Source organism: Zingiber officinale, chromosome 8B (assembly GCF_018446385.1).
Source record: "Zingiber officinale cultivar Zhangliang chromosome 8B, Zo_v1.1, whole genome shotgun sequence".
NCBI lineage: Eukaryota > Viridiplantae > Streptophyta > Magnoliopsida > Zingiberales > Zingiberaceae > Zingiber > Zingiber officinale.
The window spans coordinates 87,541,006-87,567,224 of NC_056001.1; the positions used below are offsets into that span (position 1 = coordinate 87,541,006).

The 26,219-nt window shown below is 46.9% G+C and overlaps 2 protein-coding genes across 2 annotated transcripts; both read right to left on the minus strand.

The window, feature by feature from the left end:
* Positions 1-910: 910 nt before the first annotated feature.
* On the minus strand, positions 911-10,042 carry LOC122015203 (NADH-ubiquinone oxidoreductase chain 4). Its single transcript, XM_042571966.1, has 3 exons — positions 9,583-10,042; positions 4,899-5,321; positions 911-1,259 (listed from the first exon to the last, which is right to left on the minus strand). Exons 1-3 carry the CDS (start codon positions 10,007-10,009, stop codon positions 1,171-1,173), a joined length of 939 nt encoding a protein of 312 aa, XP_042427900.1. The 5' UTR covers positions 10,010-10,042; the 3' UTR covers positions 911-1,170.
* LOC122015204 (NADH-ubiquinone oxidoreductase chain 4-like) lies at positions 10,038-13,474 on the minus strand. Its single transcript, XM_042571967.1, has one exon. The coding sequence runs from the start codon at positions 11,900-11,902 to the stop codon at positions 11,348-11,350; it is 555 nt and encodes a 184-aa protein (XP_042427901.1). The 5' UTR covers positions 11,903-13,474; the 3' UTR covers positions 10,038-11,347.
* Between the last annotated feature and the right edge of the window lie 12,745 nt (positions 13,475-26,219).

Genomic DNA, 26,219 nt, shown 5'->3' on the forward strand with positions numbered 1-26,219 from the left:
ACGACTACTGTGATCTGGGATTCAAAACGTAGAAAGAGAAAAGACTACTTTTTTTATTGGCCCTGCCCTTCCGGTCGAGCATATTCAAAGAGACTCTCTCGCTAATATCATCGCTCGAGCCCAGCAGATTACAGTATTAGTAGTGAATGGCTTTAGGCCATGAACTCTACCGAAGACTTTCTCAGTCGGCCCTCTCGCATGCGCTCGAGCCTATCTACAATCGGGTATACTCTCTCCCTAATATCATCGGTCGAGCCCCCCCCATCAGTAGTAGTTCATGGCTTTGGGCCATTCACTCTACCGTTACCTCGGCCCTTGCTTTTTCTCCTTTTATTCCGGTAGCTTTTTGAGTTTCATCAGTTCCCGTAGCTGAAAGAGTTGAATCTTTGCCCGTTGCAAATGTATAAGCTTTCCGGATTTTGTCTGAGTACCATGATTCAAAATTAGTCCCGGTAGAGTCCCTGTTTGAGTACGGGTATGTAATAGAAAGCAGTTTAGTTGAATCTGTCTTCCCTCCCGAGCCAGTAGCAAATGCCCTAATATGGGAGCGGACCTCTTGTTAGGAGTTAAATGACCTCTTTAAACCCTATCTCCGGTGTTCATGGGTAGGTAGGGATTCTTGTCCCAAACGCGTACAAAGAACCTATTAGGAATTCACTCTTTCTCTTCACAGCAGCTTAATGGTTAGAGTCCTGAAGTTCATTATAAGTAGCCGACATCTGAAGGCAAGGGCCGTAGGGCTCGACCGTTAGGGTAAGAGTAAATGGCCTAAAGCCTACAAATACTGCTGATGGTTTTTTGGGTGTTGCTGTGGTACGAGCGATATTCATAGCGACGTGGATCAAATATAAGGCTGAATGGAAAAGATCGAAATTAGTAGTGTCTTCAAAATAGCACTTATCTACGAGTTGGGGTATTCATTGATTATTTGTTTAAAGGATCGACCTCCGAAAGTCCGTGCCAGTAGTTCTTTCCTAATGAGGCTACCTCCCCCACTCATTAAGGCAGAACAACAGAAACTCTTGCCTGGGGACCTCCACCCACTCTGCCCCATCACCTACAAAAGGATCAGTTACGGGAGTGCTGCGCTTGGTCCTCCGCGTCGGAGCTACCCCGTTGGGCGATCCATCCAGTCACCCGGAAACTCTTTCTTTTCTTTGCTGATTCCTCTCAATTCAATTTTCCATGTTGCACTAAGTTACTTACGGATGTATGCATGCAGTCCGGGAACACTTTGGGGTGAAGACCCATCCGAACAAGTAGGGTCAAGAGTTCAGCATTATGGCCTAACATTTAGCAAAGAATCTTTAACCCAACAAGTGCTCTCCGAACCAAGCTAGATAGTCTCCTATCACTAGGCTCATCAACCAACCTGGACTTTGATTCTTTCTTATTATTCTTACCGGATATATAAACAATAAGGATTGTGTCCTGCCATGAGTTCCCATATGACATATGGCGCTCTTGGGTGGGCCTCGCCAGGTCTTTGAGTGCCCGTCGTACCACGTGGTTGGTGCACTAGGCTGATCGAGACTCTGAGGATCTGGCACCTGCGTCGGTCTGCCAGTTCAGGCTCTACATCCGGGCGTGCGTGGTATGTTCGCGATTCGTACAAATGGAACGCATCGCGTACGTTAACCTTCCTTTATTGGGCTGGGCCATTCCATCAAAGAAAAGAGAAGGATTATCGTGGATAAGGTGAGATGATAGTCGCCTAAAAAACCATCAGCAGTATTTGAAGAGCTGAAAAGAAAGCCGAAAGGCGAAGGATTATCATATAACGTGAGACGATAGTCGACTGGCGAAGAGCTGCCTAAACTAAAGTAATATTGGGAAGGGTATCCGAAAGGATAGAACTCGACTGATAAGGAGAGGGGCGACAAAAGGGGAATATAGCCAGCGACCGTAAGGTCGATTGTAGACGTAAGGATAGAGCTCGAGCATATGCGAGAGGGGCGACAAAAGGGGAATATAGCCAGCGACTGTAAGGTCGATTGTAGACGTAAGGATAGAACTCGACTGTAAAGGTAAGAGTAAATGGCCGTTGAGCCATTTACGACTGTTGCTTTGGGCGACGGAAAGAGTATTGAGCCAGCGCCATCATTACTTTTGGTCGATTGGAGACGTAAGGATCGAGCTCGACTGATAAGGTAAGAGTAAATGGCCTAAAGCCATTTACGACTGTTGCTGTGGGTACCCACAGGATATGGATATGGATAGGTGAGACGATAGTCGATTGGCGACACAAGGAGAATAGAGGCAGCGCAATACCATCATTACTTTTGGTCGATTGTAGACGCCAATCCCCATCAGCAGTATTTTAGGGCTCGACCTAAAGTACGAGGGAGAGAGAGTCTTGTATTTGTAATTTGTATTTGTATCTTGTATTTGTTTGTTGTATTCTTGTATTGTATTTGTATTTTTTTGTTAGGAACGAGGGATACCGACGTCTCGACCGTTAGGGAGAGGAACGATTTATGTGATAATGACGCGCTCGCTTTACCGTAATTTAGGGGGAGGGAGAGGGCCATTCCATAAGGTGTGATAACGACGCGCTCTTGATGGTCGGCGTGGCAATAGGCTTCGCTTCGTAGACAGGTTTCCCAGCCGTTGCAAAGACTTAGCGAGAACGGTCAGGAGCGGCGCGGGGATGCGATTCGCCAAGCTGGGGCAAACCGTCCGGATTAGGAATGCTCAGGCCTTTCCTTCTCAAGGAGACCCGAGAAAGAAAGAGCTATGCTATTGACCGACCCTTTCTGACTTCGAATCAATTCTAATTTTGAATGAGGCGGATCGAGAATGAAATGCAGAAATAGGGGAAGGGGGGAGCGCTTTTTATTTAATTTATGGTAACCACTTAAGTACCCGACTTCGGGGCCCGCGCCCAACGAATCTAAGCCCTTTTCACGCGCCAGTAGTTGTAGCTGTGGACACACCAACCCTTTCGTTCAACTCGCTCCGGGTTCCGATCTATATGACCTCCGGGCGGTACAAAGTAGACCTCTTCTGTAGAGGCAGGTAGTAAGCTAACCTTGTTTGTTGAGTCGGGGGAGCCGAGCCCTCAACTGGAAAAATCTCCGTGCGTGGCGTGAGTTGGAATCCTAGAAAAGAAAAGAAGAGACTCCCTCCCCGGTCCTACGAAGATCTCTACGTACTTGTCTAGTCCAGGACAACAGAGATCTTCCGGTCTGCGTGCGTGGGAGCAGACAAAGAAGAGTCTGGTCCGCTCTTCATTCAGGCCCGCCCGTCTGCAGCTAGGTCCGGGAATGGCGCCAGGCGAGGGCAAACTATGCCCCGCTGCTCTGCATAAGCCGGCCTCCGGACAAAAGAGGCCGGGAGGTCCCGTTCCCCCCCGCCAACAAAAGGGGCCTTCCCCCTTAATCTTAATGAATCGAATGGTCCTTCGACCTTCGTTTGATTCCGACGGCCGGCATAGATTAGATCTCATGAGACCCTACCACTATGACTACGAAAAAAAGCCCTGCCCTGGCACCTTCGCTAGACTAAGAGTAAGCTACTTCTATTAGTATTAGCGCCGGACCTTGAGTCGAATTGATCGTGTCATGTGCAACGTCCATCAATGATGGTTCATTAATGTCCATTGATTTAGACTCCTTCCCCCTTCCCTAATACGAAAAAGATCGAGAGGGGCCCGAACCAGAACTCCAAGAGAATTCGACTCACTCTCGTATGGCTCGCCCTCGAGCCCTGGGCGGCCGGTCCCTCTTGTTCTGTTCCCGCCACGAGAAAGACGCACGAAAGAGAATTGCCCAGCGCGTGGAGGATCCGTTGAGAGTGTCCGTTGTCTCGGTAGGGTGTCTTGAAAAAGAAAAGGGCCGTAGGGCTCGCTTTAAAGTGAGGGCCGAGTGCAAAATACTCGACGGGATCGACCAGCCGTCAATATTTGTAGATCTTTCGTAGTTTTGAATCTCTATCCATGAAAAAGTATAATGAAGTTGCTGAGAGAGAGAGAGTGTTTTTTTGTTATGGACGAGAATTATTCGCACTTATATTTTGTGCGACGTGGAGGTCCGTTTGATCCAATATTGACCGGAGCCCCGACTTCCATAGGTCCTTGGTTCGACCTCCCTCCGCGGTCCTTGCTTTTATAAAGTTCCGCGGGGCCAATTTCTCTGCTCAGTGTGCCCCCCTTTCCTCGAGTGCCCCGCCCGGTTCACTGGGCTCTTGGCCTACCCTTCCTGCCGCCCGCCAAGCGGGCTCCGCGCTCGTTATCCTTACTGTTCTCTCTGCTGGGCCCCCTCCAATTGCTCTAGCCATAAGCTATGTCCAGCTCGCACCCACCCGCCCATTTTGGCCAGACTCTTCGCCCCTGACGTTAGGGGGTCTTTCGCTTTTGCCGGATCTATAGAGATATTACGAGTCCTCCGTCCCAGATTCCCTCGCCGCGGCCATCTGGTTCACCGGTACTACCAAAGAGTCTCATGCTTACGTTACTGTGACTGATATATCTCGGACCACGAAGACCCCAGTCGTGCTTCTGCTTTCCATTCCCATCATCATATTGAAGGAAACTCCTCGTGCTCTGCCATAAGAACTTGGAGTCCGTATCATGGTGAAGGGCAGGCAGTCCGCTCTGATTCTTGCTCAAAAAAGAGACCGAACGCGTTCGAGTTATTGGCTCGTCCAACCCGGCAGCATTCATGAGTCGCTCGTTCAACTGTCCCTCGGAGACACGGTCGAGAAGTGCCATGCATGGTCGCCCCCTTTCTCTCGGTCCCACCCGGGCCCCTCTGGGGTAATAAAGAAATGGATCAAAAAAGGTCTGCAACGGGCTATGCCACCCATGACTTATGAGGGAAGTCGCATCCGTGCCATCGCAAGCACCTAGAATGTCATGATCACATGGGTTTACTTGGTAGTTCAACGGACGGTCGCCCCTCCAACAATCAAAGGTAGAAATATGAATACTTCTCTGCCATTTAGATCGGAGAATTTATGGAGGAAAGAGGGTTTGAAATTTCCAGAAACCACACGATTATATAGCCAAAGGGAATAGGCCGCGCCTAAAATCATCCCAAGCGCAGCTAATGTCGCTACTAAGCTATTTCTTTGGAAAGCTCCTACTAAGATTAGAAATTCCCCGAGAAAGCTGCTAGTGCCAGGTAGACTCATATTGGCTAAAGTGAAAAAGAAGAAAATGGTAGAGAAATTCGGCATGGTGCTCACTAAACCTCCGAAATATCTAACAATAAGAGTCTTATGCCGGTCATATAGAACACCAACACATAGAAAAAGGGCTGAAGAAACCAGTCCATGACTTAACATCAGTAAAATGCTACCTCCAATTCCCTGTATGTTCGATAGAGCCAAAGATTCCCCCTCCGTACGCCGATTACCCCCCGAACCGTACAAGATAGTGACCACCTATCATACGGCTTTCTAACTCCACTTCTTTTTCTGGTCGTTCCGCTCTGTCGGATCTATGGTAGTATCAGAGATCTCTAACCCCCGATCTTTTTGACAACACGGTTCCTGCTTCCGTGAAGAGTAGCGCATCTTTCTCCCCGGGCTCCAATCTCACATCGTAGACCCCCACCCCAACTCTATCTTCCTTATCAGTGAACCAGAACATAGTGCATAGGTACTCTTCGATGCTGCGAGGACGAGACGACGTGACATACTACGATCACGTACAGAAGAAGTGCCCTTCGGCTCGGCAATATGGAACCTCTAAACTGCTCCTGGGGTCCTATCGGGATAGGTAGGCCCCTCCCCCCGCCTCAGACATAAAGGCTTCCCCACGGCTGACAAAGAGAGGGCCGAGTGAGCCTAAAAACCCATCAGCAGGGGTTAGATAACTCGCTTTACCGTAATTTAGGGTATCCTAAGATAGAGCTCGAGCGTATGCGAGAGGGTATCCGTAAGGATAGAGCTCGACTGATAAGGAGAGGGGCGACGGAAAGAATAGCAGTAGTTGAGCCAGCGCAATACTGTAATTTAGGTCGATTGTAGACCCTGATAGAGCTCGACTGTAAAGGAGAGGGCCGACTGATAAGAGTCTTTGAGGGATCGACCGAGAGGGTCAGAGTGAATGGCCCAAAGCCATTCACGCAAGAAAATACTGCTGATGTCTTCCGCTGACGTAGAACCGATAGGCATATATTCGACTAATATTGAGAAGGGCAGATCAGTATACGTTTTGAAGCCCCACCCTAAGTAATCTCGCAGTAAAATACCTGATGGGGCCGACTACAATCATAGTTGGTAGAGTGAATGGCCCATCAGCAATCTTTAGTCGTAAATAGCCTTTGGGACAACTTATACTCCCCCCCATCAGCATTGTCGTGCCTGAACATCATTTATTTGGAGTATAAATAGCCTTTGGGGCAATGTGAGACTCAATATGAAGTTCGCCATTCACGCTGTAATCTGCTGCGAGTGAGAATGACGCGCTCGCTTTAAAGTTAGGGCAGACTATAATAAGTAAGGATAGGCTCTCCCGTTAGGTACGAGCATCGCGACGTGAGAGAGAGGTTTTTTTTTGTTTGGGCCGTTCCAAATCCGTGATAACGACGGGATTGCGACGTGGCCGTCAAAAGGCACCGGCCCCCACAGGGATTTAGCTTTCCTTATCGTAGCGCGCACTGCGTCAGCACTAGCGAAAAAGAGGTCGGCTTTACAGAATAAGAAGGTAGGGCCGGGTGCTTCGGGTCTCCTTTGGCCGAGTTCCCCTCATAGTAGGCCCCTATGTTACGCGGCCGTAATCTTTTGTTACGTTCCACCACTCTTACGCCAGAAATCCAAGGTTCCACATGAGCTCCCGTTCTGCGGCGTGGTGGCAGGACCGCTAGGGGAATGGCTCCGGGTCTAGGTAGGGTCAAATCTGCAGGGGTCATGCAAATACATAGGCCCCTTCCCTTCTGCCGAGTTGATTAGAAGTTCCTTGGTCCCTCGGAGCGAAGGGTTAGGCAGGTAGTACGGGCCCTCTGACTTCAAGCTATGTGCTGTGTGCGACTCCCGCGAAGCGAATGAAGGCAAATGTGTCCGCTAAGGCTTATGTAGTGGTCGGCATTCCTACGTGCTCCGACGGCCCCCCACTGGAGATGAGATGACGGGTCACCTTTGGAAAGAGTCGTGACGGTGACGAAGCGGGCTTACGGTTTATGGATGGATTCCGTGATAGTCTCTGCCTCCCTATAACTCAATCAATATCAACAACATGTCGTGACCATGACGGTTAGGCCGACAACTATACAAGACTCATACTCACCCTTACTACACTATAGGCTAGGGCTAGGCTACTTCTAGCTTCTATAGTGAGTGGCCGCTTGGGTTGAGTTTTCGATTGTACTGAATTTCACACATATCAAACAAAGGCGATCAATCAGTAGTTGCCCTTCTCCGGCCTGGGAAAAGCAGCGAACTCTAGAAGCGTTGGGCTTTTTTTGAACCTTTGGACACGAACACTATTCCGTTATCAGCCGAAACCCGCCTTAGAGATTGAACGTCGACTTCTCTTATTTTTATGCAATCTAAGACAGCGCTGATAGCTTGTAGTGAACAGCCCCGAAACCGAAAGCAGCCTTTGCTTTGGTACTCAAGTTAAGAAAATCAGGCTCTTCGCCCAAAGAATGAAACTTTTGTTCAGCTCTTCGCCCCTTGCGTATATGATAGAGAACCGTCTGCTTGTTGCCAAACCAACCCTGTTCGCCTTTCTTTTAAATCGCCCTTTTGGGGGCGAGCAGCCCTTAAACTACCCGGAAAAAGCCCTTTTTTTCTTCATGGTCGCGACTTAGGTCGGGGGAACGCTTCTACGACTGCTCCGCTTCCTCGTCTTGCTTCTACTTTGCTTGCTTGCGCGAAGGCTTAGCTTAGAGTCCTTTTCGCTAGGTCCAATTTCGTCAAAGCTGATCCAACGGACGCACGCAGCTGATATGTGGCTACCGTACTTAATCTCATGCCATAAAAAAGAGCACTACTAGTTATATGGCCCGTCATATAAAGATAGAATAGATATGGATAGACAGACATTCCATTGATTCACGAAATGGCTCGTCGATCCAAATTCATCATTCTTCTGGTCTCTCTCCGCCCCCCGCCCCGAAACTGACCCACAGCACAGCGCCCATTCGCTTCGCGCGCGGGAAGGTCCGAGTGAGAACGACGGGTTCAAGAGACCGCAGCGGAGTGGAGCAGCCGCGACACTTCCTTACCGTGAGCTGGATCTCGCTGGTGCCACCTAAACGGTAGGTAGGCGGCGGATGTGTGACGTTTGGAGTTGTCGTTCGTGCACCTGTCCCCAATAGAAGAATGAGTGATCCCTTCCCCTGCGGATCATGGCCTTACCACTCGGTCCCCGATGGCCTTAGGGGGAAAAGGTATAGCAGCTCACGTTCGTTTGCGCTGCGCGTTCCCGCTGGACTGGACACGTGTTAGCTGTAGGAGTTACATGACTTCGTTTCGCCAGTTCAGGCTCAACTCCTCGCTTTACGTTAGCGGACCTACAGGTCGGGCCGGGGCGGAGCGCTCTTTCTTTCTGTGTGGGACGATGCCGGGGAATGCGTCGAGGCGGCGAAGAACACAAATGAGCTTTTTCCCTAGCACCCTCTTATCCCCATCATAAGTATTTTATGGCATTCAAAACTACTACTGATCTACCCATGAGATGAGCCCAGTGCATTGGACCGATGGATAAGAGAACTGAGCTGGCCTAAAAAGAGCTTGGGCGCTCTACATACTCTTCCGACTCCAATAGACAGAAATCGATATGTATCTGATGGATCCAGAATAGATAGAGAATATCTTGTCTCATCAATAGATAGAAATAGAGGGCCGTAGGGATCGATTTAAAGTGAGGGCCGACTAGTTGGGCTTCTTTAGATGGCTCGACCGCGTTGGCCCTTTCCATCAGCATTGTCGAGTAGTTTTGAATAGCCCCACCCGGCGTAATCGCGAGAAAATACTGCTGATGGGGAGGCTCGACCTATCTTATTAGGGAGAGAGTCTCATCCCTGATTTCCGATAGGCTCGACTGACTAAGGTAAGAGTAAATGGGCGTTGAGCCTACAAATACTGCTGATGGGGGTTGGGTGTTGCTGTGGGAGAGGGACGAGCGATTATTATAATTATAGCGACGTGTAGACAGGGTGAGGCCTTTTTCCTTCCTCTTTATTATCTATCCATTCCTACTCTTTCGATCTATCAGAACAGATCAGGCCATCTATCAATCTATTTGAAAATCACGTGAATCTCGCTTTTCGTTCATTTCCGCCACGCCAACATAGCCGCCACAATAAGAAAGAAGCAAGCGAAAGAGCTAGAAGCGCTCGCTTCGCCGCGCCCTGATTATTCACGGGAAAGCCAAAGATTCGATTCGGACTTCGTAGAGCCGGTGCTGCAGCTGTCTGCGCGTAGGGTCGTCCCCCACTCCCGTCCCGGGGCGCTAAGGGCTTTCTTTGGAACAGACGGCATTGCTGACGCCTCGAATCGACGCTTTTGTTGCGACATGCTATTTGATCTCCCCTATTGCTAGTAGGATGATGGGTCGCACGCCCGGCACACATGTTTTGGCCTTGCTTCTGTGTCCATAACTTAAAATAGGTGACCTAAGGGCCGCCGCCCGACTAAACATACCAATAGTCACCAGATTCATATGGGCTACTGAGGAGTAGGCAATGATCTTCTTAAGATCGATCTGTCTTAAAGTGGTCAAGGAAGTATATATTATAGCAATCGTGCTTAGAGTATAAATGAAAGGAGTCAAACAAAGTGTCGCTTCGGGAAACATGGGTATTGAAAATCTTAAAAACCCGTAGGTTCCCAATTTTAAAAGAATTCCTGCCAAGATGACGGATCCAGCCGTAGGTGCCTCCACATGGGCTTCGGGTAACCAAATATGAACAGGTACCATAGGCACTTTGACGGCGAAAGAGGCGAAAAAAGCAATCCATAGAAAGATTTGGCGCCGCTCACTAAATTCTGTAGTTAATAATCTTTGTAAATCGGTGGTTCCTGTTTGGAAAAGAATCAACAGAATAGCTAATAGCATCAAAACGGATCCAATAGAAGTATATAGGAAAAACTGATATGCTGCCTTGATCTTTCTTTGTCTCGAACCCCATACCCCAATTATAATGGTAGAGTAAGGGGTGGCCCCAAAGCGGAATTGACCGGTGGTGCTTGGTCGAAGCGGAAGTGGGTAGCCACTCCCTTCTCAGGGAACCGTACGTGAGACTTCCTATTCATACGGCTCCGTCCCGAGCTTCCAACGTCGGCCCTTGTCATTAGACCACTATGCTATGCTTGTCTTTTTCGCCTTGACTCTCTTTTCTTTTGCTTCTCGGGTGATGGCGAACAATGCAGCTTGCGTAGCGGGAGATGCCCGCCCGTAGGGCCCGGCCTGCTTCCCGCCCGAAAGAACCGCTCACTAGCTAGCCGGACTAGTGGTAGGGGGCCCGACCGTCACCCAACCCGCCAAGAAAGAAAAAAAATGGCTCGTTGTCGTTGGGAAGATGAGTGCGGCCTGTAGAGCACATGTAACGCACAGTCGGGTTGCTCACGCAGCAGATCTCTCTAGATAGATATAGATAGAGAGAGAGAGATCAGTGAAAGGCATAGCACCGCTCCGTGGGCCCCCGACTGACGGCCTTTACGCAACTACGACTACTGTGATGTGAGCGGTTCAATTGTTTGATCTTGATCTTTCCGGCCTCCACTTGTACGGAGATGCATGCGGGACCCCCCCCTTTTTTGATCTTCATCTTTAGGACAAGACCCTACCCTATTCTCGAACCCTCTCCCGAGCTCTACCCTGCCCGCATTTCTTTTGAAGGGGGCCAAAGATCTGTCTCCACGCCAACAGTCTTTCTTCGGAATTATACTGAACGGGTCGATCCTCCCCTCCCTTAGTTTTAGCAAGAACTCCTAAGGTCTACTCGCAAAGAGCTCCCCGGCGACGACAGAGGAAGCAACCTGCCTGCTGTGGCGGGGCGCTTTGTTTAACAAGAAGACCTGGACGATTATCCCTACCCTCGGTAGCTTACGAGTTTACGTCCATCCCTGGTCGGCCACGTCGCTATCGCTCGTCCCTTTCTTTTTATCCCTTGTAGCCCTTACCCGAATTCGCGCAAGTGTGTCCACACCCCCCTGACTTGACGAGGAATCCATTCTCGCGAACAAAGACACCCCCTACACAGACCTAGGAGCACCCCTTCCTGCATATCCATACAAGACCCGAGTAGGCGGGTCGAGGTCCTACGAGGTACCCACTACTCGGAGTACCCTCCCACCAAAAAAAGATGTGTGGTTCGGTGGTTCGACCAGAAATGCTATGCTTACACACAAGACTAGCCCTCTTCCCGAAAGCTTCGCGGGGACCTTTACTACTTTACGACGACGGAGGACCGCCCATAGGGGCTTTACTGCACAAGGCCCCTGCAGAGGAAATGAGCCCAGCGAATAGAAGATGCTCAGCTCCGCACAACATAGGGATTAGCACGCTTTCGAAAAAAACATAGAATAGTAGAAGATCCAGCATGCAGAACACGGCGATCATTAGAAATGAACAAATGAGAAATGCAATAATATACTCTTTCCCATAACTTCTCATACCAGACCAACCCACTAAAATGCAAATAGGGATCAGAAATGTGGTCAATATCACGAAGAATAATGAGAGACCGTCTATACCCATAACTAAATGGATGTTTTCATAAGGAAGCAAGAGAAGGCTTTCCACAAATTGAAATTTGGCCGTAGAAGGATCGAATTGTATCCAAAGAACAAGGGAATACAAAAAAGTAATAAGAGAAGCGCACAGACCAATCAATCGTATCAGTCGTATTCTTGAATTTGGAATGAAAAGAATCATAATGCTTCCTAGCACGGGACACAGAATAAGACCACTTAGATCGAAATAGCATTCAAAGAAATGTTCTAACATAGAGTAGAATCGAACATTGAAAAGATTAGTTGACAACAGTCAAAAGATGGGTCGCCGAATTCAAATACGTTAGGGGTCTTTCTGTGCAAGTCAGCTGAACACCTGATGAGTGGGTAGGTGGCTTAGGTGCACCTCTCGCCCAGTAAGAAATAACTAGTCCCCACCCCTGGAAGTAGTGGGGCCCCCTTCCCGCGTATGCGCCTTTATTTCTTTCTATTAAAGTTAAATAAAAATTCAAGTGAAATAAAAAAGTTTCAGTAAGAACTAGCACTAGACTTCTTCCCCCCTTTCTACTTTTCTTCTCTCTTTTTGTTTGTGTTTTCACCCGCCTTTTCATTCTGTTTTATAGAGACCTGAGGAAATATTAATAATAATTAATTACGAAAGGGGAGGCGGCATACGAAAAAAACAAATCCGGGATGACGGCTTTCAAAAGACGAGTAAGAGAGGGGTAGGGTAGGGGGAGGCTCTCGAAACCAAGCGAGACTAAAAAGAACATGGGAATTAGCACCATTCCTATGAGTGCTTTTTCGAAAAGCCAACAACCCATCAGCAGTATTTTGCCCTCTTTCTCTATCTCGGTCTCGGTTTAGCATCATCATATATCGATCCGGAGAGAATTTGGATTGGTTGTAGTGCGGATTAAGGAGCTGCTCCTCCATGCTGCGGCTGCGGAGGTGGGGGCTGCCGCCGCCTGATAGAGGCAGAGGGGCCACCGGAGCTATCTGCGTCGAGTGTGTCGATTGAAAGAGGAGGTTCCGAAGGTTCTGAAAGAACAGCGAAAAAAATAGAAAGAGTCGTGCTGTTCAAAGTGGAATTCTTCTAAGATCCATCCATTGCTCGATCGATTTTGCATGCTCTGCTCCCAAAATGCAGAGAGACTTGCGAGGGCAGATCTGGGTTGGTTGGTCCGGAAAGTCATGGGGGAGGCAGGCTAAGTGAAATAAAATAATATACTGGTGCTACTATAGAATCTTTTTTTTTTCACGCACGGCACACTTTCTATATCTCCTCCGTCTACAAGGTGAACAGCTTGGCTTACAGCACAGCGTGTTCGCCACCACACCGGCTGGCTGGTGCATTGGCCCTTTGAATGAATAAGAGAGAGAAGGGCTTTGTATAGACACCCTTGAGCCATATTCGTCGCCCTAGGCTCACCATTATTTCATTTCATTCTATTTATGGCCAAAGAACATATACATGGAGCTATGTCGACTTACGTACGTCTTGTTGACCAAACGATTAGGTATACCACGCCACGTATCATCCCCTCTTTCCATAAAAAAAATGAAAAGAAAAGATATAGTGATCGTGCCGTAAGACCTTGTTCGTTTCTACTTGACGTTATTTTCAATACCTCGGTTTTTTTTACATTACATAAGGTAGCTTGCTTACTTAGCGCTTGCGCTAAGGATCTAATCAGAGTCAAACTGAAATTTCAAATGAAAAAACCTTTCCTTTATTAGCCGGAGTACAAGTATACTCCTTGATCTTTAGTAAAGGCGGATTAAGCTTAAAAAACACATTTTGACCTCGTTGAGAGCTTTTCGCCGACATGAAATCGATTTGCTTTGGAAGGAGTAAAAGGCTGTTCTTGTTCTCGAAGAAGAGCCAATAAAGAAGTAGCTGTTAGGCGTTGGTCTTCGTCTGTCTATATTCTATCCTTTACGTAGTCGTAGTAAAGTAGCCAAGGCTCACTCTCTCGCCTGCGCTAGTGAATCATATGCAATCCGAGTATCCACTAATCGTCATGGGGTGGGGTTGGTCATCTTCTAGCTTACTCTGCTAAAACTACTGTGACTTCCACGGCGGCTACTAAACTAATAAGATCGGAGAGAGAAAGTGATTCAATTCAATAATGTTAATTTGATTTGAGAAGTAATCAAGGCCTCGGATGAGGCTTAGTGAAAAACTAAAAAGAACAGATTCAAGTTAACCCGGGCTAATCCAGCTACAAATGAAAGAGTAAAGCGCATTATCTTCATTCCACTTTCAATTAGATGTGTTACGCACAGTGACATTTGCCAATCCTGTTAGGAATCAATTGAAGAAGAAATTAACAGATATTCCATTTTGAAGTCTTCCACGGGCTCTCTCTCTCTTTCTTATCCAGGTAAGGCGATTTTGATCGAGGATATCAATCATAATAAATATAGTAGACAAAACCAACCATTAGCCCTTTCTCTTGCTGTGATTTCACCAAGCGTTCGAAAGCAAGTCAAGCAGGTTCTGAAAGAAAAAGAAGAAAGAATCAAAAGAAGAAAAATGAGGGCCGGTCTTCCTAAGGCTCCCGAAATGTGGAGTTTGAAATCATCATTTGAATGGAAGTGATACAAATACGACTTTTTATAAGCAAGCCAGGAATTCGAGGCTAGGAATCTGTCCGATCTCAAAAGAATGGGAGGGTTTTTTGGGAATGAAAAAAGGGGAGTCGGGTCAGCTGGATTCGGGATGGGATCAACTAATTAATATGGTTGTAATGGGTAGGATAAAACATGTTCTTTTCGGTCATCGCTAGCTGCCGCCTCATAGTAGTGATACGCGTTGAGCGCAAGGAAAGACCCCACTCTCACGTCCCCTCATTGCTCTAGCCGGACCGGGATAAACTATTATATTAATTGGGGGTAGTGGCCCCAGACGAGGGATAAGGACGAGAGATGGGCAACTAGGTAATATAGAAGGTCGACCCAACCGAATCTGTTCGATTCCATCACTCACTCCGTGGGGACGGGAACATGTATCCCTCCCAACCAAATTCATAAAGATTTTTGTCTAAATCCGCTTTCGGCCTATCGATTGAACCGGGGGCTGCTGTTGAGCACTCTTTCCATCACCGGATTCCCTATGCGCTGATTGATGCTTCCTCTCCGACTCAATGAGACCACACTACTGAGTGAGCTTCTTTCTGGCGCTCTTCCTAGGATTCCTAATGCCTCTTGCTTCAACACAGAAGAAGGTCTTTTCTCAACCACTTTGTCATCATGATGAAAGCACAGTGAGTGAGTCTTCTTTCCGAGTCGAGTACTAGGCAGTCAATGTAGAGTTAACTGAGTGAGACTTTTGAGCCCGGTACCGAAGCAAAGTACTCATCCGAAAAGACGGTTTGATCATGCCCTTTGTCCTCAACCCATGGTTCCCCTATATCTCCTAACTTTCGCTTTGCTTTCTCTTGAGCCCGCATTTCGTCTTTTTTAAGATCTTTAGAGGTGAACCCACATAGTGGAGCCTTCGTGTACCAATTTCAGTGGTTGAGTTTCGCACTCCCGTCATCTTCCTCTTCTTTTTGGAAAGTCTCATCCCAAATAGTCATCAGAAAGAAGCTAGCCGAGCATTGATTTGAGTGTGGGTGGGGTATGATGCCCCAACGGATGGATCTCCATTAACATGAGAGTTTTCCGAGGGAATGAGGAAAAATATCTGGTCGAACCAAGCTTCCTTCTCTCTCTCTTGCTTCCCCACCTGTGACTGAAGCTTCCACATGAGCTTTACTTTCCAAAGTACAAGATAAGTAAATGTAGACCGAAAGTTCTACTTTTTGGGAGGGACATTAAAAAGGTAGCTTTCTCCCTGGAACCTTTTTCGATAAGTCGTTCAATCCTTTCCTCTTGATCAAATGCATTTCTAAAACATTTTCACAACACAATGGACTCCCCTACTGCACTGAGACGGACCCAGACCCTCTCGCTATCGCTTCGAGTATCTTTTATTTCATAACCTCGGATTTCAGTCGAGACCTTTCAGGACCTCTCGCTTCGTCCTTCGACTGAGATTCTTGAATTGAAAGATCAAGTGCGCTTGACTGAGGAAGACTGCCCCTTACTGCTAGTCTTCTCGACTATGCCTTCCTCTTTACCTTCTGTGTCGGAAGTGAAATCCAATCCAGGGCTCGACTGCAAAAGAGTACTTTGAAAAAAGTACAAAGACAGAGCCTCAAGTCGAAACTTCCAGAGAGTTTGGCACACACTCATCCTCAGAACCCGCAGTACCCTCTTCATCAAGCACCATAAATCGAGACCCAGTAGCTTTCTCCTTTCCCTTTTCCGGGGTTGCATCATTAGTGGAATGGATGTTTTAGAGCAGCACTCCCCACACTTTCAAAATTATAGGATACCCCCATTTCGCGAATTACTGCATTTATTGTTTTGATCCACAAAGAACGAAAATCTGTTTTTTTCCTATCTCTATCCCGATGAGAACGAAGTCCCCTCCACTCTTCATCAGTGCTTTTCAGAAGCTTCCTTTCTTTAAGCTATCAAGCAAGCAGTAGCCTCTCACACTTGGCGCAGCATCTTGTGGAGCAAGGATGTTGTTGTGGCAGGTTCTCGAAAACTGGTTCTTAATGGGCGCAGTACCTCCTTTTGGTCTGATCGTTGGCTATCTGATCGTTCTTTGAATGATATTTGTGAACGTCCTGCTAATGCAATTGAAGACTCTCGTAGGGTGAGTGATTTCTTGAATGACTCGGGTTCTTGGGATTGGGATCAAATTGGTGATGTGCCTCAAAGTGTTAAAGATCAGCTAGCTCTTGTCAATTTAAATCATGATCTTGATGAGAAATTGATATGGGGAGTAGCTGCTAATGGTCTTTTCTCAGTATCTTCTGCTTACCACTCCCTTCTAAATAAATGAGGGGCTTCAAAAGAAAGTTTGGATGAAGGTTTGGAGATTACAAGCGCATCCTCGTATTAAAAACTTTCTTTGGCTGCTTTGTCATGATCGGGTGCTTACCAAAAACAAAGAGCAGTCTTTAAAGAGGGGGATTACTACTTCAGCTTTGTGTCCGAGGTCTTGTATGGAGGACGAGACATTCACCTTTTACGTGACTGCCCTGAGTCCAAGGAATTATGGAGAGAGAAAATCATAGTCAAAATAAGAAGGTAAGCTTCATAGCTCCAACCTAGTACTAGTAAAGGGCTTTTGATGCCCTTTTTGGTTGCTGGATACGGGACAAGGAATTGCCAAAGGAAGTGGTGCTTAGATCTACTTTCATGCTAGCTCTTGCTAAAGAAATTTCCGGAACTTCTTTCGCTTGTTCACACTTTCTTTGGGACTGAGGCACTTTTTCTGACTCCCGCTGCTACCATAGTGGCAGCATGTATAAGAGCCGAAATAGGAGTACCTCCATGGCATCAGGTAACCACACATGAAGGGCAAATTGCGCAGATTTAGCAACTGCGCCAGCAAATAATAAAGAGGCACCCCTATTCTCATGGTTCTTATGGAAGAGAAGGAAGGAGAAAAACCCCTCTTGCTTAGTCATCCCAGGCTCACCTGGTCACTGTCCTTACGGATCAGCTCACATTCAGCCCACTATGGAATTTTCTAAATCTAGAAAATCTTGAAGGTGAGATGGAGGTTGACATAGGAGCTATAAGAGGCCATATGATGACAGCGTGGCCAAGAAAGCGTTCCCTGGGATCACCCTTATCTCGTCGTTGATCGAATTTAATCTGTTGAAGTGCGAGCGACTCCTGCCCGATTTTCATTGCGCAGGTACGGCATTCAGCTTTTCTTTTGCCTGCCTTCCATCGAGTTTGAGTTTCTTTCTTTCAGAACCTTTAATTTCGATTTTCCGAGGAAAAGAAAGAACGAAACGAATTCAATCAAACTACACGGTTTTTTTTCTGTCTACCCGCAAAGGAAGAGTCAGTTTGATTCTTTCAAACGTTCAGGGGAAGCTTAGATTGGAAATGAGGCTTATACGCTGAACTTTGCTTTTTGACTCCGGCAAGCAAGCTAGGATGATTTGAACTGAGGAAGTGCTAACTAAGTTTTTTGTTCACCCGAGGCGCAAGAAAATCAGCTATTGTATTGCACTCGCGTTAGCCTTCTTTCCTCTCATTAGCTGACTGAATTTCATGAGCAAGGCTTATGCCGAATATATTTCACTCACAGAAAAGCAAGCCTAACTTATTGAATACCAAGAGAAGATGCGCCATGCCAAATTGTTCTCTATCGAAGCGTAGTCTAGAGTCTAAGAGGTGCTGACGGAGGGTAAAGGTCCCGTCGCCCATCCCTAGTACCCAACCAGGATAGTGAAAACCCGATGTGTAGGTAGGACAAGCGCCATATCTATCAGACGTACAAGGCTTGCAAAAGCCGTGATTGATGCCTTAAGGGCTATCGCGTCGTCTGCTTTAGCGGGTCGGAGCTCGCTCCCGAGAGATCCCAGGGGGGAGGTGCTTTAGCGGGGCGGCTAAGAGTCCCAATGCCCAATCTCTGAGCAATTTAACAAAGACTTCCAATACCTATTCAGGATCTCTTTCCTCTGCTAGTGAAGAAAAGAACCAGTACCTTCTACCTGTGCCTATGAAAACAACTCCAAATCCATCAGCAAAGAATTATGATCCGAATAGTAGATGCGAGTATCACATGGGGGGGCAATTGGACATTCCACAGAAAGATGCAGGCAGTTGAAAGAAAAGATTGAAGATCTTATCAGGGATGGCATTTTGACTCTTGAGCTCATGCAACATTCTTTCTCCAGGAATTGAAGAAGCTTAACATGCTCAAAAGATGATGCCTAAAGCATTTCGCCTTTCTTTGCTCGTCTATGTTATCAAAGTCAAGGTGCAAAGCCTTGTTGACAAGAATGCCAAGGTCGTACCCAACCCATGAGCATGCTTTCTTTCTCTGTATGATCATGGGAGTAAAGTCAAACTGGGATTTTGCTATTCTTAGGAGAGTATTATACCCATTTTGCTTTTTAACGAAAATTCCTGGTCCTTATCGAACCTTCCTGGAAGCACCAATTCTTGGATGGATTAGGGGTCCAAATGGAAGTGATTTGCCGTTGACGGTTCGTTGTCAGGCTTGGCATGACTCGAATTCCGGTTGTGTTCTCGGGCTTGTCCAAAGGAGATGAGAAGGGGAAGCGGTTCGTTCTTCGTCTTCTGGTTCTTGTCACGCTGTCTCCGAGAGATAGGTGGGAATCTCTTTTCCAAGCGCGAAAGAAAGAGTCTACTCAATTGGCTTCGTCGTTTAGTGGTAACGAGTGGAGTGCTAAGCAATTGGAGGTTCTCGCTTAAGAGGCAAGATGAGGTCTCCGATGGTTGTAGACGTGTCAAGTGCGTTATTTAGCCCTGACGCCTATAGCGAGATAGCCCTAAAGAAGCAGCAGTTGTTCTTCCTTGGATTTTTGGATATGGGCATCCAGTGCAGAAGGAACCCGTAGTATCGAAAGATAGATAGCTTAAGGGCGGGTTCCGCAGTTCAGGTCCTAGCCCAAGTACTTATTATTGACAAGCAGATGACTGGGATCTTGAGGCTGCATTGCTTCGAGCGGCATAGGCCCTATCAGATGATTTTGGATCTAGGTTCATCGATATTGAATTTGGTAAGCAGGGATCGCTTCCATAGTTGATTTGATAAGGACCATTCTTCCAGCAGGAGAAAGAGATGCAGAGCTGGTTCCGATAGAGGTGGAATAGAGCTTGGTTCTGGTCCCGGCACTCGATGAAGATGAACATGCAGGTGGCTCGCCCTCGGGTTTTCAAAGCTAATACCTGCTTGCCTTGCTGTCGATGCCTTCTTCCTCTGCTAGCGACTACCAGATCAGCTTCGAGAACAGGTATTTCATCGGATTCATGCGAGACATTATCGCTATCCCAAATCTCACTTTACTAAATTTCGTAAGAGAAGAACATCAGCAGTATTTTGTTACGAAAAAATGATTCCTGGTCAACAACCAATATCAAAATGAGTTTTTCCAACACAAAATTCTATCCAGTGAAAATGCAGTCAAAATGTTGTCTCTCCTTTGAATGGGGGAAGCTACGAATAAAAAGAAATGCTTTGGCGCACCAAGCCGAGTGGTTGGATGGTCTTTAAGTTAAGGTGGGAGACATAGCTCTTTCTTTTCCTGGTCTCCTTCAGAATTTGCACCTACAAGAGAGAAGATGGCACTCAAGGCGGCAGATGGGGCCCTTCTCTCACCCGACAGGCTCCGCCTTTCCCAACATGTTCTCGTCTCGAGTGTCGAGAGATTCCAGCAATAAGGTATTCGAATTGTGGATTAAGGCTCTTCTGTGGAGTCGCACTCCACGAGCCTTGTCTTCCCTCCAACGACTTTCACGGTTTCTTTCCTGAGGAGGCGGAAGAGGATACCACAGGCCCTCTACAAATTACACAGGTGTCAAACAGCTGGAAGAGAGCCCTTCTTTCTACGGAGTCACGGGTCTTTCACTTCATATTCACCGTTGTTGAAGCCGACCTCATTCCTGGCAGGAATAGGCCTCGCTTTTCGGACTCTGGTGAGAGATTGCCTTGTCTGTCTGGGGCTTCTTTCTCCCCTTTCTTCTTTCTTGCTTTTCCAAAAGATCAATGATGAGTCAAGAAAAACACAATAGCCTGTCTCTTGCTTTTCCAAAAGAGCATTGCTACCCTTGAGGAAGGAAAGAGAAAGCACTATCTGTAGGTTAGACGAGAAGTTCTTGTATACTTGTGTCGCCTCACAAACTCCCTTTCAGGGTGAAGTAGGAATGTTAGGCCAGTGCCCCAGTTCTTCCATTCCCATTTCGAAAGACATGCTTTCTTTCATTGTTGGCTACAGACTTGGCTTCTTTCACAGAGGATGTTGGGATCTGTCTTACAGTGCTCAAGCCCTTTTCCGGGATCCATACTACAACGTCAAATAAAACTGATTAAACTCAGATTCTCAACCATTCTTTCCTGGCTAGATCCACTAACTATGAAGAAGAGAGGAAGGAGGTAGCAATAAGCCGGATCGGCTCCAAGTAATAAGAAAGAAGAGCTATTCGACAAAGACTAAGACGGGGGATGCTCGACTAAGAAAGTTTTACACAGGAATACCAGGTAAAAGAGGCTTAACGATTGATAACATCCCCAATTGACTAGTAGGGAAAGAGAAGAGCTCTACCTGGTAGGAAAGAACTCCACAAAAGGAATCTAGAACTTCGAAGGGGAATTCCAGCAGAGGAGTTTAAAAGAGCTCGACTAAAAGAAGGTTTGGTACAATCTCTCACTTCGAGTGAGAGGAAGTTACTAGCTCGGCTAAGAAGGAGTGGAGTTTCAATCGACAAAGCCTTTCCTGGAACTCAATCAACTAGTGGTTAGCTGCTTTCTTACTCAACTGACAAAGAAGTAGTTCAAGAAGGAGTTCATCTTCCATTCCCGAGTTCATGTTGGTTAGGGGTGAACCCCAGGGGAAGTCGACTAAGATTCATTCTATTCCCGAAAGCGGTACAAGGAAAATCAGTCTCTCAGCCAGTCACAGGTATCCTCCATGTCTTCTATTCTAGGGAATAAGTGGAAGTTTGCACTCCTTACGCCGAATTCATCAATAAGCTAGGTATTCAATCATTAGCAGTCGTTAGGCTTCCCAATAGGATGAGTCAACAATCCTTGTGAGTTGATCAGTAAGGTTTAGCGTAGCCCAGAAGAACCTGTTGGAGGAGTAAGCGCTGTGAGGTCTTTAGCCTGGAATGCTTGCAAAGTAGCTCGGCTTGTCCTATGTTTTTGCTTAACTCATCGTATCGGCTGTTGTGGTTGGGTTGACCAACAGAGCTCTGGTCTAGCGGCCGTGAGATGTCCTTTATAGCCACCGTTACGGAATTTCAAAGATTGGAAAAACGAGATGTGAACACAAGGGAATCGCGAACCGGAAGTCACTTTTCTCCTTCTTTCGTCCGAAAATACTACTGATGGGTTTTTAGGCGTCACACGTCGCTTAGCTCGTCCCACAGCAACAGTCGTGGATGGCTTTAGGCCATTTACTCTTACCTTATCAGTCGAGCCTATCCCTTCAAAATCAAACAATCAGTCTGTCGATCTACTGCCACTCCACGTCGCTATCGCTCGTCCCTTCCAAGTTCAAAGAATGAAACTTTTGTCTTTTGTTCAGCTCTTCGCCCCACAGCAGATTACAGTATTGCGTAAATGGCTCAACGGCCATTTACTCTTACCTTTACAGTCGAGCTCTATCCTTACGTCTACAATCCCCCTCGCCCTTCGGGCGAGCTCAATCGGTTGATTCCCTAAATGATGACGCTGGCTCAATACTCTTATAGTCGCCCCTCTCCTTTACAGTCGAGTTCTATCCTTTCGTCTACAATCCCCCTCGCCCTTCGGGCGAGCTCAATCGGTTGATTCCCTAAATGATGGCGCTGGCTCTATTCCCCTTTTGTCGCCCCTCTCGCATACGCTCGAGCTCTATCCTTTCGTCTACAATCCCCCTCGCCCTTCGGGCGAGCTCAATCGGTTGATTCCCTAAATTAAATGATGGTATGGCGCTGGCTCTATTCCCCTTTTGTCGCCCCTCTCGCATACGCTCGAGCTCTATCTGTCTCCTACTATCCCCCTCGCCCTTCGGGCGAGCTCAATCGGTTGATTCCCTATCGGTCGCTGGCTCCATACTCTTTTAGTCGCCCAAAGCAACAGTCGTAAATGGCTTTAGGCCATTTACTCTTACCCTTATGGTCGAGCATATCTAAGTCTACAATCGACCTAAATTACAGTATTGCGCTGCCTCAATACTCCTATTCTTGTAGTCGGCCCTCTCGCATACGCTCGAGCTCTATCTGTCTCTACAATCGACCTATCGGTCGCTGCCTCAATACTCTTGTAGTCGCCCCACAGCAACAGTCGTAAATGGCTTTAGGCCATTTACTCTTACCTTATCAGTCGAGCATATCTGTCGATACCCTTCCCTTACGTCTTTCTTCTCAGCTCTTCGCCCCACCCGGCGTAATCTCGCAGTAAAATACCTGATGGGGCCGACTACAATCATAGTTGAGGGATCGTTTTCTTTTCTAGTTAGGGAGATTTGTAGAACCGATAGGCTTGACTGATTAAGGTTAGATCAGTAGTAGTTTTGAATCCATTCACGTAATACTGTAATCTGCTCTGGGGCGAGTGAGAAAGAAAAAGAAAGTGTTCGACGCGATCCTTCTTCTTCTGATTCAATTCCTGAGACACCTGACACCGACATTGGATTCATTCAACCTTATGATATTTCCAACAACGGTTATGTAGCATCCCAGACCGCTAATTCCTTATCCGTAAGTAAAGCAGGCAAAACCAGATCTGATTCGCAAACAAGCCCTTCTCTTCCTTGACTAGCAGCAGCTCCCGCAATTACTTGAGCGAAGCGCAAGACTTAGACGAATCTCTTTCTCTTTCTATATTTACGTATAAGTTTCTCTTTACTAGAAAAGCAGGAAAGAAGACACTTACATACGTAATTAGATAGGTGAACCAGGCTCGGCGAAGATGGAGCTTGTAAGCGTGATCTTTCCCTATTCTCTCTTCTCTGAAAGTCTTAAAGAAAGCTATGAAAACCACTGGACTAATGTGGATTTGTCCTGTGAGCCCCGTATGTTAGCCCTTGATCGTATAATTCTTCTTTTTTGTTTGATTTAAAAGTAGCGACGAAGAATCTAATTATCACTCTATTGATTCCTTTTTCTACTTCTCTTCCTGCACCACCCACACGCATGTTGGTACTGAACCTTTTCCCCGGGTCTAGCCCATGGATTCCCATCAACCCATAGGGGTGGTAGAAATGACAGAGGTTACGTAGTGTAATCGGTGATAAATCAACCGAAGCACCACGAACCCGCGAATTCAAGAGCACCAGTCTCAGAAATCAGGCTTTTCAGATAAGAGATTGAACCACCTAATTGTCTAAGAGATGACTCATAAACTCCAGCTACTCGCTTATCAGCGATAACAACGTCATCACCGAGTACCGCATAGTCGGTAAACCGCCGCATGGGAAATACCTGCTCTGCACACCACCACACCCAAAATAGGATGGGAAAGTGCGAAAAGAAGCCAAGAAGCAAAGGCTGACCTTTCACAAAACTGACAGTCGTCATCTTCAAACGGAACTTGAAAGAAGTTCGTTGCCAAAGCAGAATTGACAACAGAGGACGCAAAGGCCGGCCCGAAACAGACTCTCATTCCATCATAAAGAAATAACAGAGGCCAGACAGCTTCCTAAGGAGCGAAGCTAACCACTGGTGAAGAGGAGCCAAAAGCCTCTGATTAATCTAGTTACCAATGGCGAATATCCGTCTTTTACCAGCTCCCTCCAAGGAGCAACCTCACTTCCCTGGCACAACTGGGATACGCAACTCATGATGAGATGGTAGTACTGGTGGACCCACGCGGGCCTCGAATTCCTCCAAGGCCCAGTGAGTAAAGTGTCTATTCATCGGATCAAATGCAAATGGGTAACGTACAAAAGCTGGCCAAAGGCAACCTTGCGAGTATTGCTCACCGTAGGCATGCTACAATTGCATAAGCCAACGCCAAGATAGAAGCTCGGTTAGTTCCGCTGTAAATGAGGATCGAGCAGTCCTCGCTTTAGCAGGGGGAAGACCATTCTTTACCATAAGCTGTTCATACAACAACTGAGTAGGTTTCGTTAGAGTCCAGGTTGGTTCCCAAGTCATCCCTTGATAAAGCGGAGTCTTGGAAACTTCAGGAATCGTTTGAGGAGATATGTACTTTGTACTTTTTCCTCTTATAGTATGAGTATCCCTCTATCCATCTGTCTTGCATTTGGCATTCCCGCTGTTGACGTCCCATCGAGTTAGCTAGTTAACGGTGAAACAGATTTAGGAACGAATAGCAGGAGCGAATGATAATGACGCGTCCTTGCCGGGTAAGATTTTGTATTCCTTAAGGTCACAGGTGAAGATTCCTGCGCCCTAGGCTATGTGACCAGCAGTATCTATTTCACTTTCAAAGACACTTTTTGAAATTGAATAGTTTAAGTCTCCGAGACCGAGAAGAGAAAGCAGGGAAATCGGTAGCTACGCTACTTCGATCTAATTGCATTTCCTGAGAGGCTACTTCGGTTTGGTCCTTGGTCCCCGGAAACGGGATTTAGGAGTTCTCGAAGCCAAGTCAGTTCCCTTTTCCTTGTGTTCTATTTCTTGTTATTGTTTTCTTCCTTTTCTAGAACGAGTTAAAGAAGGAAGTTTGAGTTCGGACCGGTATTCTTCCTTGAGTTGAGTTCTGAATGAGCTTCCTTTTAAGAGAGTGAGTTCGGAGTTAGGGATAGGGCAGTAGCTCTTATCTAAGGTCTTTTCTTTGGCGCGAGGATATCTTATAGTGCGATATATAAGATATATAATGTATACCTATAGTGCCTTGGGTAAGGTTAACGAACGAGTATGAAATATATGATTTATATTACCTTATATTAATACTCATTCGCGAAGCGCCGTTCCCCCCATAAGCAGTCTTTATAAACTCCTCTTCCGGTCGGCCGGGTACTAATATGAAAATTAAAGCGAGCTTCTACTATTGCTATTCTAGCTGGGATATTCTCTCTATTAAAGCATATAGGAATATAAATAATAAAGAATTCAAGCCTACAATGCTCCTTACCCATCAGGTCTTCCATAGGTCCAGCCCGGTGATGAATCTTCTTCCACTCCCAAACCTCTAAGGAGTCGTAGACGTAGAGCAATGTCTTTATTGGCGGCGACCTTCGATTGAAGCTACTTCTGCGGATTGCGACTTCACCTGGCGTTGGATCAAGGCTCTCAGTCGCTCGTCCACCGGGTCGACCTGCAACTGGTCCGACGCAACTTACCGGTGATAGTCGCTTCATCACCCGCTATGGAAACCAAAACAACGTCTGGTGCGCCCTCCTCTACTCCTATTTCGGCTCTTATACATGCAGCTCCCTGGCCCAGTCTTTCTACCCAAGCATATCTTCCAAGACCTCAAGACTCATTTTGATATGCGCATGTTGGAACCGATGAGTGATCAGAGCGACCCGCAACTTACCAGCATGGGGAGTTGCGATGGATGCCAAGATTCAGACTCCTCTGCACCAAGGATCTTAGGGGTACCACAAATAGTTGGATCGTCAAACTTTCTCTCACATCCCACTTCCTTCCTTCCTAGATCACTCCTATTCCTACAATAAAAAAAGCCTCGCTGCGTTGGTTTGGAAGAAACCCTTTTATATTATAGTCAAGGAGCTTGGAGATTTTTGCATGGTCGATTAGTGAGCAGGTCAATCAATCGGTCCGCTGATCCATCATTCTCTATCGTGCGTGATCACTCACAGCAACAATCCTTTCTTGTTGAATAAAATCCTACGTGAGAACGACGCGGTCAGATAGCTCGAGCGTATGCGAGAGGGTCAGATCACTAGTAGTTTTGAATGCCATTCACGCTGTAATCCGCTGAGAGAGAGAGGGACGAGCGACAGCGACGTGGGCGAGTGAGAAAGTGTTGTATTCGACGGGTAGACGTGCTCGTGTGCTCTTACCATAGGGGTAGATCTTTCGTAGTTTTGAATGCAAGACAATTGCAATAAGCCGCTTAACTGATT

Coding starts and splice junctions, on each gene's coding strand:
- LOC122015203 (XM_042571966.1), bottom strand. CDS start 10,009: ATGCTATTAGCTATTCTGTTGATTCTTTTCCAAACAGGAACCACCGAT. Junction 5,322..9,582: donor GACTATTGGTATGTTTAGTC/GGGCGGCGGCCC, acceptor CTTTGGCTCTAT/CGAACATACAGGGAATTGGA. Junction 1,260..4,898: donor TCTACCTTTGATTGTTGGAG/GGGCGACCGTCC, acceptor TCTTGACCCTAC/TTGTTCGGATGGGTCTTCAC.
- LOC122015204 (XM_042571967.1), bottom strand. CDS start 11,902: ATGTTAGAACATTTCTTTGAATGCTATTTCGATCTAAGTGGTCTTATT.